This window comes from Balaenoptera ricei, chromosome 5 (genome assembly GCF_028023285.1).
Source record: "Balaenoptera ricei isolate mBalRic1 chromosome 5, mBalRic1.hap2, whole genome shotgun sequence".
NCBI lineage: Eukaryota > Metazoa > Chordata > Mammalia > Artiodactyla > Balaenopteridae > Balaenoptera > Balaenoptera ricei.
The window spans coordinates 97,975,905-97,991,910 of NC_082643.1; the positions used below are offsets into that span (position 1 = coordinate 97,975,905).

The following is a 16,006-nucleotide window of genomic DNA, read 5'->3' on the forward strand; positions in this document are numbered from 1 at the left end:
AATAGCCACAGGTTTTTAATATCCACATGTGGCTGGTGGCTACCGTACTGAAGAGAGTAGGTCTAGATCATTCTTCCCTCTTTTTCACATAGTTAATGTCTACTCAAACATCACCTCAAGGTCACCTTCCATAAAAAGATGAAATCTCATTATCATAAATTCACATATGACCATAAAGCTCTTCTTCATAGCAATTATCAATGGCATAAGCTTTCACTTGTTTATTTGATTGATGCTCACCCCCCTCACTTGACCAGAAGACCCAAAAAGGGCAGTCTACATGTGTTCTGTACACCATGTACACTCTATCCCCAGCACTGGGTGTACAGATGTTCAATAAATATTTGTTCACTGAATATATGATTTTTATTTAAAGCACAGTAATATCATTAAAATATTATAACTCCTATATTTAAATACCTTACTCATTTACATCCCTCTATAGTCTCTTTCAATCTTTAGACAGATTGTTTTTATATACTTAAAATCATTATGACCATTCAATTTTGTGTTCTTTCTTCCCTCAATATTGTGTTTCCCCACATATATACGTAAGTCTTCGTATTTACTACTTCAATTGTGCAGTTAATTATACCATCATTTATCATTCTCTTGCGATAGAACCATTAGGTATACAAGCAGAACTTTAAAAGTATCACTTTTCACTAGAGACATCTGTTTTGTTAAAAATAAAACTAAATTCTAACGGTTTAACAGATCTAGTTTTAACCAGCTCTAGACTGTTATAAACAATAATTGGTCTTCTTTACTACATTTAGAAACTCATGACAATACAAGGAACTAGATTTTAGATCGCATTCATTGGCTGTTTTTCACTAATCCCAAGTAAAAAAAATTTGGGGAGAATCCTGGAAGAGGTTGGATACATTCAAAATTTGCTTTGGATAAGTAGCACTATTAAAAAGAATACTCTAAAGCTGCATGTCTAATACTGTGGCCACTAACCACATGTGGCTACTGAACACTTGAAATATGACTAGTCCAGATTGAGATATGCTTTAAGAGTTAGTATGAAGAATAGAATGTAAAATATCTCAATAAAATATTGATTAAATGATGAAATTATAATATCTGGGGTATACTGGGTTAAATATATTAAAGTATATTTAAATTAATGTATATTACAATTAATTTCACATTTCTTTTTAATTTTTAAATGTGGCTACTAGAAAATTTTAAGTTACATGTAGTTTGCATTATATTTCTATCAGACAATGTGGTTCTAAAGGCTTGTGGTATTTATATCCCTCTGGTCAGTAAAATGGAGATTACCTATGAAGGGTTACTTTAATAAAGTCCTTAAATATATAATAATAAACAAATTCCTTTCACAGGGCTTTCAATGTAACCTTCTCAGTCTTTCTACACAGCAAGATTCTGGTACTTAAATATTCCTTATGTATCTCAGTATTTCCTCTTACTATTCAAAAAATGAAGATATTCTGCATCTCTTTCCAGCATAAAATAATTTTTTCAAACTTTCTAAAGGAATAATTATAACTTATATACCAGGTCCTTTACATGCATTATCTTAATCTAATCCTCACAGAATGAAGCAGTCACTGTCTTATTTTTTCTTTTTTACCATTTATATTTATCAGATGTTTAAAATGGTCTTTTCATTCTTTCCAACCCCAAGGAACATATTACTTATAAAATGATGAAGGCGTGAGCTAAAATAAAGCCTCAAAGTGCACCAACATACCAAAGATTCAATGATGCCATTCATGGTTGCACCTATACCTGTTGAAGTGCACATCTGTTTCAACAGTTCATAGCACAAAATAAGACACTTCTGTAGTGTTTCAGCATCATTCTAAAATGAAACACAAAATATTCAACATTAGTAAAAATCTATTCTGCCCATCCCTTAAATGTTTACTTTCTCGAGGCTTTTTGTCCAAGACATGTTGTCTCTATACACATTCCCTGCACAACCTTATCCAGTCACAAAATTTACCATTTATAAGCTGGTTCAACTATTTTCTAAGTTTCAGATTCATATATAAAACTGCCATAAGACATTTCCTCTTGTATGTTCCACAGGCTTCCCAAACTCAAAATGGCCAAAAGGGAACTAACCAATCATTACCCAAATTCCTCCTCCTGTGCTACCTCCATAAATTTCGCTGCCATCTACCCAGCTGTCCAAACCAAAAGACCTAGGATACATTCTTGACTCACTCTTCTCCTTGTTACTAATTCTTAAATACTTCTCAAATCCATCATTTCTTTCCATATCCACCATCATTATCTTGTTCAGACTGCACTCATCTCAATCCTACATTACTGTAACAGTCTTCAAACTAGTATGCCTGCCTGCAATTCATTTCCTGAGTAACAGTGATCTTTATAAGACATAAATCTCATCTTTAGTGGTTCACCATGATCTTTGGGTAAGGGACAATTTTTAAAATATTGTTTATACAAGGCCTTACATGAATTGGCCCTTAATTTCTTCCCCCAGATTTATCTCTTACCTCTCCACCTCAATTCTTTAGTCATGTGGACCTGAAGTTTTTAAACACAACAGGCACTCTTTAACTTCTAGGCCTTCACACACGTCATTCCATCTGCCTATAACATTCCCTTAACAACTCACTGAGGAGAGATGACACAGAGTGCATTAAAAGCACAATCAAAGCCACTTGCCTGGGTTTGAATCCTGCCTCTACCATTTACTATCTGTATAACTTCAGGCAAGTTACTTGCCTTCTATAAAGTAAGGATAATTGTACCAATTCCGTTAGGTCATAATGAGAATCAAATGAATTTATACTTGTGAATACCACAAAAAAAGGATCCTGTAACTACTTGCTTATATTATTTTTATTCAAATCTCAAGTTGAAACATTTCTTTTGGGGAAGCCAATACCACCCTCTCCATAAAACCCCTATACTTACCTGAACATAGCATTTATTATACTATACTGTAATTATACTGTAATAGATTTATAACCCTTAAATAGGACAAATGAACAGATAAATGGTCAAAGCAAATAAAGTTAAACAGATAATATTAATCATGATAGATCACCCTAGTTAAAATTTTCCTAATTCAGACCTGCAGTTTATATCATTTTTCAGTTTATATTTTCATTTTTCACTTTAAATTTGCTCCTCAAATTTAAGAGCCTATAATGATCCATTGACTTGGTCAAACAAAAGAAATAAGCTACTTAGCTATGAAAATAAAATTCAGGCATATCCACTGGGAAGGTGGGGTGTTAGAGCAGGGATGTCTATGGCTGCAGAGCTCAAGGACATAACATAACTTACAAAACTCTCCTGTATAGTAAACTCTTCCCTATTCAGCATTCTCTTTATAAGAATAATCAGCACTTCCCAAACCAAAACTACAGTAATAAATGATGTTTACTACAAAAGGCAAGATCCTAAAAGATCTCCTGAATCAAAGTTAATAGCAAATATTATAGTAATTGATACCATTCTACCTTACATTAAAGTAATATTAGTGTATCAAATACAACTAAGTTAATTAAAAAAGACTGCTGAAACGAAGCTTTAAATGTTATTAGATATATAAGTTTAGTATTTCTTTTTTAATTTTTATTGGAGTGTAGTTGATTTACAATGTTGTGTTAGTTTCAGGTGTACAGCAAAGTGAATCAGTTATACATATACATATATCCACTCTTTTTTTTTTTTTTTTTAAGATTCTTTTCCCATATAGGCCATTAGAGAGTATTGAGTTCCCTGTGCTATACAGCAGGTTCTTATTAGTTATCTATTTTATACAGTATTTCATTTAAAATAACAAAGTTACTTAGCTTTTTCTAAAAACAAAAGAGTAATTAAACTTTAAAAAAATATGTGTATAATGGCACTGTTACTATAGAAATTCTGTTCCTAGCAGCGGAAAGGTCATGAGTCTTCCACAAATAAGGGAAAGATGCATTTTCCTTTTCTAAACCATTCAAGATAAACAAAACAAAACAAAACAAAGAGAAGGAAGCCACTGGAAGGCAGGTTTCCTTGGCAAGGAAGAAAGACTTCAGATTCTAGGGATTAGCATGACAAGGGCGCAAATCAAATAAAGTCCTAGCTACAATAATTAAAGTTCATTAAAGCCTTTCGAAGTCCAAAATAGAAAGGAACAGGCGGAAAAATATTATTTTTGTATTAGTTCATGGTACTGTTAAAAATCCCTCCTAAGTGAATATATTCCGGCAGCTGAGTTAAGAAAACAAGGTTTAGTTCAGATGATTAACAGCAGCTGAAATGTAATATGAAAAATGTATCTATACCTTCTCTATGTGGACTTCTTTAATTTCAGGTTGCTCTGTCTCTTTCAATAGGTTTATTTTGGCAACTTCTAATGCTTTTATTTCTTCTTTTAATTCCGATGCTTGATTAAAATCCTGTAAGTTAATGCAATTTTCCAAAGCTGCTTTTGCCTCAATAAGTTTAACTTTTATTTCAGCCATCTAAGAAAAGATATAAATTGTGTAAACACCAAACAAAAACTGTTAATGTGAAATCTGTAGCAGACTAAAGAGTATTATTTAGAACCATCTCAACCATCTAAAAGTTAAGCAGTCAGGTACATACAGAAAAAGTGGTAGAACTCCTGAAACAGAGATTGGCAAATCTTTCAGACTGACATAATCTGGTAACATTTTAGACACTCTTATATAGTTTAATAGTTAATCAATAATTTGACTTTGTGCAATTTTGAAAATGTACAAGAAGAAATAAAAGACTTGCACAACTACAACATACTCAAGCATTTCTTTAATTTAGAAGAGAGTTACCTTGAGTTCGTTCTTTCTTGCAACAGCTGGATCATTATTAACACCAACAGTAACAATGGGTGCCCGAATCTCTGAGATAATTTCTGTAACCTGATAAGTTATAATTCAGAATACATGCTTTAATATATGTTATATATCAGAAAATGACATCAAACTGTTATACAAAACTCCAAACTGTATCCACAATCTCTTGAAAAATAGAGCAAAATATACAAGCAAAAATGGCACACATTCTATTTGCTAGACAATTTTAGAAAAAAAATGACCTAACAATACATCTGACTAAAAACGCATAAGATTATGGGAAGGTAAATAGGCACATAGACACTGAAGATAAATTCTCTTTCATATAGTGCTTTAAAACAGAAAAAATGAAAATAGCATTTAATCTTAGGCACCATAAAACTAAAATTTTCTGCCTAAAATCCTCAACTCCCTCCCTTGTTCAGCTCCAATGGGAGTGGAATATAAAAAATTAGAATACTCTTTTATTCCTCCTTTGGGTATACAAGGCATAAATAATGACAGCAAATTAAACACTTTCCTTTCAGAGCCACTGGGCATTGGAGTTGGCCAATTCAGGAAAAAGCTGCATCCCAAATGAAGGTACCTTAAGCAGGTGCTGGATAACCACTAACTGGGGATGTTGCAGAAAGAATTTATGTTACGTATATCTATAGAAGGAAGGAGTGGAAAAGACAACCTTTGAATTAACTCGCAACTCCAAGACTGTACGATTTTATGAAAATCAACGATACAGGCCTCTCTTTTTGGGCTACCCCAGAGAAAATAACACTTGAATATAGTAAAATAATAGATAATATTTATTTCTGTATTTACCAAGCACTTTATGAACATTGCTTCATTGAACAATGAAAGATAAATTTCGTTGTTATTCTTATTTTGCAGACAGGTAAAAATTCTAAATTAAATAACTCAGGCAAAGCCACAAATCCAGAAAGCGTCCGAGGGGATTTGAACCCAGGTATGTATAAATTCAGTCGGCCCTCAAACCTTCTAGCAACCAATGCCTATATGTCACCTCTTCCCTAACCTGCTCCATTTCAAACTGGTTCAACACAATGATAGGTATGGTAAAAGAAAGGAGATATTTTTTAAAATGTGTGTGTGAGAGAGATTTGGTTTTAAGAAGTTTAAAGACTTGATAAAGGAACAAAACTAAAACAAAAGCAATTAAAGACAAATACAGCCAAAAGTACTGAAAAGAGAATAAGACAACCCTCAATGTTATTGACCAAAACCTTTTATCTCTATCAAGAATGAAGAAAATTACTTACAATCTGTGTTCTCTTATTATCATCTATAATCATGTGGAGCAGTCTCTCAACAAGAAAAGAAATTAGGGATATTGGGGTGGTGGGTAGAGTAAGAATCTCCTGTAAGATAGCCAGCAGTCGTTTCCTGCATTCAAAAAGAACTATTTTAATTTCAATACAAGAGTAGAAACACATTATATCTCTAACATTTCACCTATTCTGAAGACTTAATTACAGACTTAATTTGTCTTCTTTTTTATATTTATCACTATAGGTACAAAAATATATGTACAGACTTTAGACCAAAATTCACGTTCTGAAAAAAAATTTATAAATGGCCCTATAATCTTTCATAAATCAACATGATGAAATGACAAAATACCATAAGTGAATCAAATCTTTTAGACTGCATTTATTATAGAGAGGACTAGTAATACTAATAGAAATTTCTAAGCAAAAACCTGCAATTTTATTGATTTACTCTGAAGGAACTGAATTAGAAACTTGTGTTTCCATATATACATATATTCATATAGAGAGAGAGAAATTAGGAGAAAGAGAAACAGAGACAGTATATAAATATATTTCCTCTTACATACTCCATATATATTATATAAGAGGAAAGAGAACACTTCATATAACCCTTTAGGGAGCTAGGTTAAATATATTTAATCATATTGTAACAAGACTATATTTCAACACATAAAATTAGAAGCGCAAATTAGAACAAGGGTTTACATTTAAATGTACCTTCCTCCTTCTTCATTGGTATCCAAAGACTTGATAATTAGAATCAATTGTTGACCTATGAACTCTTTTGTCATCAAATTGCCAATATAAGAAAAATCACCTCTCTGTTCTTCATTAACAACCGGAATGCTCTGAATATAACTAAAACGAGCACAATTAAAATAAGATGTAGAATCTGTTTCAAAACATTAAACAGCTCCCCATTACATCAGAAAAGGTCATTTTCTGCTCATATCAGTCCAAATATATGGATATTTATACCATGTTATACTAATCCTGATCTACAGAGTAACTTCTGTGTTATTGTCATGAACTTCTGTGAACTTACTGGCTTGATTCAAGAGAATTTGGAAAATATATTTTCATTAAAGATTCAAATTTCCTATGGGAAATTTTCAAAAGGTACATATTTGTATCTCTCAAAATAACTAATTATTTCAACGTCACTAGTATTCTCAATTATAAAGTTCTAAATCCCTTCTCCAAAAATCCAATTATTCAGAAAGAGCTAGTCTTCACTCATCATCCTTAATTAACCATTATTTTGTTTAAAAGAACAGTAGTAGAAATAGTAATTACATAAGTAATGCATGAATACAATGACCTTTTTAAAAAAAATCAGAAAAATATAGATAGCTTCATGAATTTGTAGTACCCTTGATTAGGGGCCCTACTAATCTCTATATTGTTCTTATTTTAGTGTAAGTGCTACTAAGCAAGCACCATCAACTACCCTTTTATTTTTACTATCACTGCCCAAATTAAAGCCTTTTACAACCCTCACCTAGATAACATTCAAGAGTCTACCAGAAGGTCTCCTTTATTGTGTGGAACAAAAAAAGCTACTTAAAAGCAGAATTAAGAGTTTAAGTAGAATTAAGAGTTTAAACCTATACAACTAGGTGCCTTTAGGTTGGAAGTAATATATGAAATGATAATCCTGATGAAAAATGTCATTTTAAATTATCAACAAAAATCAAGTTATAAACACTGCAGAATAATGATGAATAAATGAACTGACTAATAAAATGACAGCCAAGAGTAAATAAAAGCTCATAAGTCTCTGGTAATGATATTAGGACCGTCAAGGGCATCAGCCACCCTTTGGATTCTAGCAGGAAACTAAACAAAAGCTACAAAACTGATAATTATCAAAATCAATAAATCAGTAGAGTTACTGATTTCTGACAAGCTAAGAAACCTTCACTCACCTTTGAATCCCTCCTACTTCTCCATCCCAGCTTTAGCACAATGCATAGTATCAAGACTTTGAATTTATTTTTAAAAATACTCAAAGAGTAGTTGTTTCATTAATAATTACAAATCCTGAACTGCATAAATACAACTTAAAATCGACCTACCAATTTTAATTACCATGAAATCGTCTCTTTCCAACCATTTTTAAAGGTAGTCATTATAATGAAGAGAACACTTAAGAAAGTCTTTTTTTAAACTCTCTAAGAATTTAAGGTAGCTTTCTTAAAATTCTATTAGTGTCCCTTTTTTTACTCAAATTTGATAGGCCTCATTTAACATCCCCGATTTCTCTCTTTACGTGAACACCTCAATTAACAGGAAATCGTTTCATATCAGCATTCTGAGTCACTAACTCTTCCTGCTACAAAATGCCTGAGAATACATTTGAGATTATCAAGAAACAATTTTTCCATGTAATTTTGTTTCTGTTCTTGAGAAAACGAATCCTATCTAGTGACATTGCTCCAAAAAGAAAATCATCCTATTTCCTAAGTATTCTTTCAATAATTAAATATGATCTTTAAAGTTTTCCTTTTTATACGTGAAAAAAACAAGTTGATCCAAGTAACTTATTTCAAAACTCACAGATTAAGTGACAAAGGAAATATAAGAATCCCTGACCTCTTAAAGTTAGAGGAACCAAGCTCTTTACATGTCAATTTTCAGTAACTAAGAATTAATCAATCTGTGAACCAGTCTTTGAGATGCTCCCCCTCTGTTATTTAAATATAATATTTAACATTTCCTCATATTTTCTTGTATTTTTTCAGTCTTCTATGAGCACTTATTACTTTTATATAAACATATATTATTAAGCATTGCATCAAAATTCATTCCTTTTGGGTACATTTCAACATGGCCCAAACAGCATTATAATGAATACTCCAGTTAAATATTAAAGCCTGAAATAATTACCCTTAAAACTCTAAGTAGATTCCCACGTTTTTCATGTTACTATGAGCTCAAGCTATAAGTTTCCATATTGGCTCACATTTAAGATATTTATGGATTCAATGTTTTGCATACAAAATTCAAATACGTTCTTAGCTTTGCTCCCTAACTTACATGTGGGGCCATTATACGCGAAAGCAGGACACTATATTTCACACCAAGAGAATTCAGGCCCATAATCCATACTATATGTAAAGCTTTTTAAAAAATGCATCAAAATCATGAAGTTAAAAATCTACACACCAATATCTATTAAAAAAATATATAGCCTTTGGCCCAGCAATTCCATTTCTGGGAATCAACCCTACAAAATCCCAAACATACATAAAAATGTAAAGAAAGTTTAAAACACCTTCATCAGTGAAAACTGAAAACACCCTAAATGTCCATCAATAGAAGAGTAAATTAAACGTTACCACCGTACTATGGAGTGACAGGCTGTTATTAAGATTGTGATAGATTTGTACTGATATGTACCAATATAATGATCTCAGATAGTAGTGGGAAAAAAAACAAAAATATGTATAGTGTGTTATACTTTTAAAAACCATGCATTTAGTATATGTGTATGTGAATGTAGAGAGAAAGAGGGTTGAAAGTGTATACCCCAAATTGTTTAGATGTTAACTCTAAGGAGATTAATGGGTTTGAGGAATTAGGAGTAAGAGGAAATACCACATTTTTATTCTGTATACTTCTGTATTTGAATTTTGACAAGAATGCATTCATGTTTTACTTGTACAATTTTACTTGTATAATTTTAAAGTGAACTAAGTAGAAACTAGAGTAATTCAAATAATTTAAGAAAAAGATACTTTGAAAAAACTTTTTAAAAACAAAAGCCAAACAGTAACAGTTTTAATTAATACTAAAACTGGCCAGATGTCCACCCTGTCAGTTGGAAAACTATGGCCCATGCACCAGATAGAGCCTGCTGCTTGTTTTTGTACAGCTTGCAAGCTAAGATTTTTACATCTTTAAATGATATATATATGTAAATATATGTGTAAAAATATATACATGTGAAAATTATATGAAATTCAAATTTTAGTGTCCATAAAAGTTGATGAAAGATTGATCAGAAAACAATCACACTTATTCATTACATATTTTCTGTGGCTGCTCTTGCAGTACCACAGCAGAACTAAGTCATTGTGACAGAGAGCATGGTCCACAGACTCTAAAATATTTACCGTCTGGCACTTAGAAAAAGTTTGCCAACCAATTTCAAAGAGCAACACATCATCATTATCAACTTTATGGAGAAATGTTCATCATTACATCTTACCAGCTTTAAGGAAATGTCCCAAAACATATTGACTTTGGTCTTTCAGTATACTGACCAGCACAGGATATTCTTTAGAAAGACTCAATGTGTATACCTATTTATCCTTGCCTGTCCAAAAAAATGGTTTTCAACTTATTCTCAATCAAGCATGGCTTTGAGGGAGGGGGCTGGGAAGTTAACACATACAACAACACAAGTACAACACAAGTACACCCAAACCAAAGAAAATAATTTTACCTCAGTAAATACTCAGCGTATACTACAGGCTCTGGCAAAATCTGCTCTAAAAATTCTTCACCTTCCTCTCCTTTTGATCTCAAATATTCACAAAGGACACGCCAATACAAAGCAATTTCAGGAGTTAATGTATCTGCTGGAATCAATTTCCTTCATTTAAAAGGGAGACAAAATATATGTTAATATCCAGTAAAAATTTGAACTGAGTAGAAAAATGGGAATAAGCAGACTTGATTTATAACCACCATCCTTTTAACTGCAGAGTCATTAACTTATCCACACAACAAAGAATGAAAATATTTAGACCAAAAGAAAAAAGAAAAAGAATCAAATGAGCAAACACAATAGGGATCCATGCTGTTGGACTTTCCATGAAGCTAATGCAAAAATCAAAGTAACAAAACAAAACAAAAAACGCAGCTAAAGTAGTCTATGATAAAGTAGTGAGTTCTTACACAAGGAGGAAAAAAAGGGAAAAAAGACATCCACCAGACTAAAGAAAACAAAAGAGGTGTAGATAAAAGGTACTGATACAATCTTAAGTAATGCGGAAGAGGACTAATTTTAATTGCAGAGGTTCATCAGTATCATATTTCAAATAATGAATACTTTACATACCTGCCATCATTATTTTTACAGATTTCTGCCAGTTCGTTAAGAGGAGTCACTGAAAATAAGGCATTGAGAACAGAGACTGCCACTTCAGAAGAATTTTCCACATCCAACCGATGAAGCAACTCTAATATATTTCCTTCAGTGAAACGTAACCAGCCTTGGAGAAGATGCTTCTGCACTGCTTGTTTCACAGCATCTGTTAAGTCATTTGAAACACAGGTGAACAAAGTCTCCCTCTAGCTTCCATTTCCTATATTTTGTCTGTTTTAATTAACTCTTATCAGATCAATGTAAACTAAGTCGATATTTACTATAAAAATGGGACCAGACAGAGGCAAAACAATGCGTACTAAAGAAAAAATTAAAAGTACAATGATACTGTAAAAAGTGAAAAGTCACTGTGATGCTCACTTTCATATGAAAATGGAAGAGGTCAGAACCAAATATACAACCACTACCACAGCCTACAAAAATATTTTTGCATTCCTTCTCCCCCGAGTTCACTGGGCTTCAGGTACTAGTCTAGACTATATATAATACCTATTATTTCACTTGTTGCCTGACTTCATCCATTTATTACATGATTGATATGTGCAGTAGTGAATCATACAGGCATGTATCACTGAAAAACCTTATTCTTAGTTTTTAAAGTCATCCTAGTCATTAGTCCTTCAAACTCAGGTTTTCTTGCTACAGCAAAATTAAGCCATCTTAGCCTTCTCATGGGGTTTGGAAATTTAAAATATATCATTCTTCATATCATTGCTGTAAGTCGATTCTCCAGCTATAACAGAGAGAAAAAGGGGGAAAAAAAAAACTAGAAAAATTATACTGGTCTGACCATTTCTAATTGTTTCGGATACACAGAACACATTCATAGGAGGATATACACAAAAGGGATAAGACAGCATTTTTTTTAAAGGAAGCGAGAGGGCTGAAAAAGAGAGCCTGCCCTACTTCTGATGTTATTTTTATAGCCTTAAGCTCTAGTTTCTCCATACATAAAACACAGAAAAATTAAAACAAACTGTGCTACTTCTAAGTACCAAGACCTTTAACCCTAGAAAATGTATTCTATACAATACACGTAGATAAACTTTGACAAGCTGTGGGAATGATAGGCTTACCTGACCTAATTTAGGACACTCTTTCCTAAACCTTTTAAATCTAACCTCAAAATCTACTAATGTTTTGTCTATAATGATATCTAACTTACCTGATCTGTCATTAAGACCTTGTTGAAGGAGCATTACTCTCTGAGCAATGGACAGAGCTCTCATGTGAACCTTTTCAGCTAAAACCTTAAAGAGATGATAATAAAAAAATGGCCATTAAACTCAATATAATTTATGTATTTTATAACTAGTAATATCTCCTTCACCTAAGAAAATTATCCAGAATTTCCAAAAAAATTAATACCTGGTAACACATTAATGCAATAAGATTCCACCTGAATTATCTACACTCTCCGTCCACAAAAATCTCAATTGAATTATTATGTGCCAAATATTTTTCAAAAGTATTTTAAGAATACAGCTTCTTGTCTTTTAAGAACATGTCTATATAAGATATTGGACTTATTTACCTGATAAGCCAGCTTTCTGACAGCCTCTTTCACATCCTTGGTGCGCCCTACAATTTTTGGCAAAGTCTTTGCTGATGGCGCAATACATGATAACGCTGCCCGCCTAACTTCTGGATTTGAATCATTTTCAATCAAAGCAGCATATGCTAAAAATAGAGCAATACATTTTAGTACGCTAACAACATATTAGTTAGCCATAGTCATAGATAACCCACATTTTGATGTTTAATCTTTAAAATGATAAAAATCATTTTTTAGTCTTACACATTTAATTTTAGCTGAAGATTTTTTTCTGCCAACATCCCTTAAAAAGGACAGAATTAGAAATTAGTCAATGGACTGGGCAGGAAGGCTAAAACTGAAAACAAATAACCCTAAAGATAATGGAAAATCCATCATTCAGATTATGTCTTTGCTACTCTTTAAGATTTAGAAACAAGTCTAGGATGGAAGCCAGTTTATTTTAAACTGATATGGCTTTATAAAGAGCTCACTATTTTGATTTTTAATGAATCCTAAAAAGAAATAACTTCTGATTTTACTCATTGAACAAAACTCATTTCCTGTATTTAAATATTTATTCACCTCTATTTATCAGATTTTCCCAGGCTTTAAAATCAAGTATATGTTGACTACTAAACATGTATGTTTTACATATTATAATGTCCCTCATTTAACATCAAAAAATACCAGCTACCACCAGTTATCAAAACTATAAAGGTAGTAACAGGGACAAAGAGAAAAACAAACCAGAAGAGTTCCCAAAATAAACCTAGGCATATATGGAAAACTGGAATATGACTATCTTTATGAGCCCAGAGGTAGAGAAAGATTTCTTAAATAAAAGATAGAAAGTGCAAATCATACAGGAAGAGACTGATAATTTTGACATTAGGAATTTCTGCCCAACAAAAGACACAGTGAAGACAGTGAAATAATCTATCTAAAGCAGGAAGATCTAACAATTCATATAACCCAAGGATTTCCCTTCAGAATATATAAAGAACTCCAATTAATAAGCAAACCAATAGAAAAATGAGAACACATTAATAGGCATTATACAGAAGAAATAAAATTGGCTGCTAAATATATGAAAAGATGCAAAACAATGACATATGATACATACAACCTGATTAACAAAAATTTAAAAATCTGACAGTACCAAACACTAGAGAGGATATGGCTCAATGAACACTTTTATGCACTGTTATTGGAAATATAAATTGATAAAATGTTTTGTAGAACACTTGTACCTCATCTAAGAAAGCTGAATGCACATATCCCAACAAGTCCACCCTTAGGTACATATCCTAGAAAAACTGTGCACCAGAAGCCATGTACTGTGTAAGAAAGTTCATAGCAACGACACTGTATTTTAAGAGGAAAATAACTGGAAACAACTAGAAGGTCCATCAATGTTAGAAACAATAAAATTGTCTTACATTCATACAATAGAACAGTATATCAGTAATCTATCAACATGGATGAATGTTACAATGAGAAATAATGTTGAGAGCACAGAAAAATATAGTATGATCCACAACACATACAAAATGATAGGCAAAACTTAAACATTATTTAGAAGTATATACATGTGGTTAACTGTTTAAACAAACAAAAGGGAACCCAAAATTCAAGATATTCATTAATTCGGAGGGAGAGTGATATAACTAGAAAGGGACATAAGAGAGGCTTCAGAGGTACTGATGATGCTCTATTTTTTTTTAAGTTGGATGGTGGCTACTTGGGTATTTTCTTTTAGTCATATATTTTTACATATATATATATATATATGCGTGTGTATATATAAACTATGCTCTTCCATAATATTTCATAATAAGAAAATTCATCTGCTGAGAATTGAACAAAGTCAGTGAAACTGAAAAAGGATTTAGGGAGCTATACATACCATTAACCACCAGGCATTCATCGTCTTTGGGATCCTGAAGGCGTGAAAGAGCAAGAACTGCCTGTATCCTTACATTTGGAATTTTATCTTTCAGTCTAATAAGCATGGCTTCATTAATTTTATCAAACAAATCATCATCAATCTGGGCATTTTCTGGCATATTTCCCAAGAGCTTGTTTATGAGCTGGCACACTCTAAATCTAACTGCATTGCTGTTTGCTTCATGAGACTAAAACAGAAACAAAACAAAATTTATTCCAAGTCACATACCATTACTAAATAATGACATACCATTTGAATTCTATATGTTTAGAATTCAAGAATTTATAGCAATACTTCATTCCTTGCAGAAAAACTATATTGCTACCTTGATCCATATATGCATGCTAAATACACATCACATAACATAGTCTCAAAATACACAGTCTAAAGTATCTGCTAAATTACAAGAGCATATTCGTCTTCAGAGGAACTCTTTACTTCTGAACTAGAGAACCCATTTCAAACAAATGTATGTAAGAACTGGTTCAGAATGATCATTAAAAATATAATGCTGGAGTTATTTTTAAAAGTTCACTTTTTAATCTTAATGACAGTTCTAATATTTCCTATAAAAGGCAGATTCGTTCAGACATTTTCTCAATTACCAGATATTCATTCTCTAAGATACACAAACTCCCATGGCCCTTTTAAAATAGTAAACTTTTCTACAATATTCCCTCGAAATTCTAGTTTTCCTATACCTTTAATAGAAAAGTAAACAAATAGTTTAAAATGCCACCATCTTCCTCTTCTTCATCATCTTCCATATCTGATTGGTGAAATGAAGTAACAAACTTTGCTGCAAATTCTATTATCCTCTCCACAGCTGGCTCTCGTTTATAGACCACCATAGCATACTTAAGGTAATGAACAAAATCCTCATAAAAACCTGTTTTGTCATCCACCTGAAAGAGAAAAGAAACCCTTCACAAACTGCAGGGATAAAATCCTTTTTTCTCAACATTACTCTAAGACACTGAAAACACCAGCCCTAACGCAAACAAACTAAAATCATTATATAGTAAACTCTCGATTATCCAAGCCATCAAAGGGGAAATAAATTTGCACAAATTTCTCTCCAGAGAAATTTATTTCTCCCAGGAAGAAAACAAACATGAATTTTGACAGTGAAAGGATTCCTCTGATTTTTTTTTTTAACACCCTTGAATTCTCAATATGATGCCTTGGTATCAGTTTCGTAAAAATCTGCTTCTTCATGAAAAACCCAAAATCAACAACAGCTTTTGCATTTTACCGTATTACCCTTAATATTACACAGCAATTTCCTTTTGATATAAC

General features: G+C 32.2%; 1 protein-coding gene and 1 pseudogene across 3 annotated transcripts in view; both read right to left on the minus strand.

The window, feature by feature from the left end:
• NCAPG (non-SMC condensin I complex subunit G) overlaps window positions 1-16,006 on the minus strand; it is a 38,743-nt gene that overhangs the window by 21,847 nt on the left and 890 nt on the right. For 2 of the 3 annotated variants that reach the window (XM_059923282.1, XM_059923284.1), the window contains exons 2-12: window positions 15,409-15,612; window positions 14,666-14,894; window positions 12,757-12,902; window positions 12,388-12,472; window positions 11,175-11,367; window positions 10,557-10,706; window positions 6,824-6,964; window positions 6,095-6,218; window positions 4,797-4,886; window positions 4,290-4,469; window positions 1,727-1,837 (exon numbers count right to left, since the gene is read on the minus strand). In XM_059923282.1, the coding sequence (XP_059779265.1) occupies window positions 1,727-1,837; window positions 4,290-4,469; window positions 4,797-4,886; window positions 6,095-6,218; window positions 6,824-6,964; window positions 10,557-10,706; window positions 11,175-11,367; window positions 12,388-12,472; window positions 12,757-12,902; window positions 14,666-14,894; window positions 15,409-15,612 (1,653 nt within the window). The remainder of the gene's footprint in view (window positions 1-1,726; window positions 1,838-4,289; window positions 4,470-4,796; window positions 4,887-6,094; window positions 6,219-6,823; window positions 6,965-10,556; window positions 10,707-11,174; window positions 11,368-12,387; window positions 12,473-12,756; window positions 12,903-14,665; window positions 14,895-15,408; window positions 15,613-16,006) is intronic. The other variant, XM_059923283.1, reaches the window with a different exon arrangement.
• Window positions 7,446-7,546, minus strand: LOC132366854 (U6 spliceosomal RNA; annotated as a pseudogene).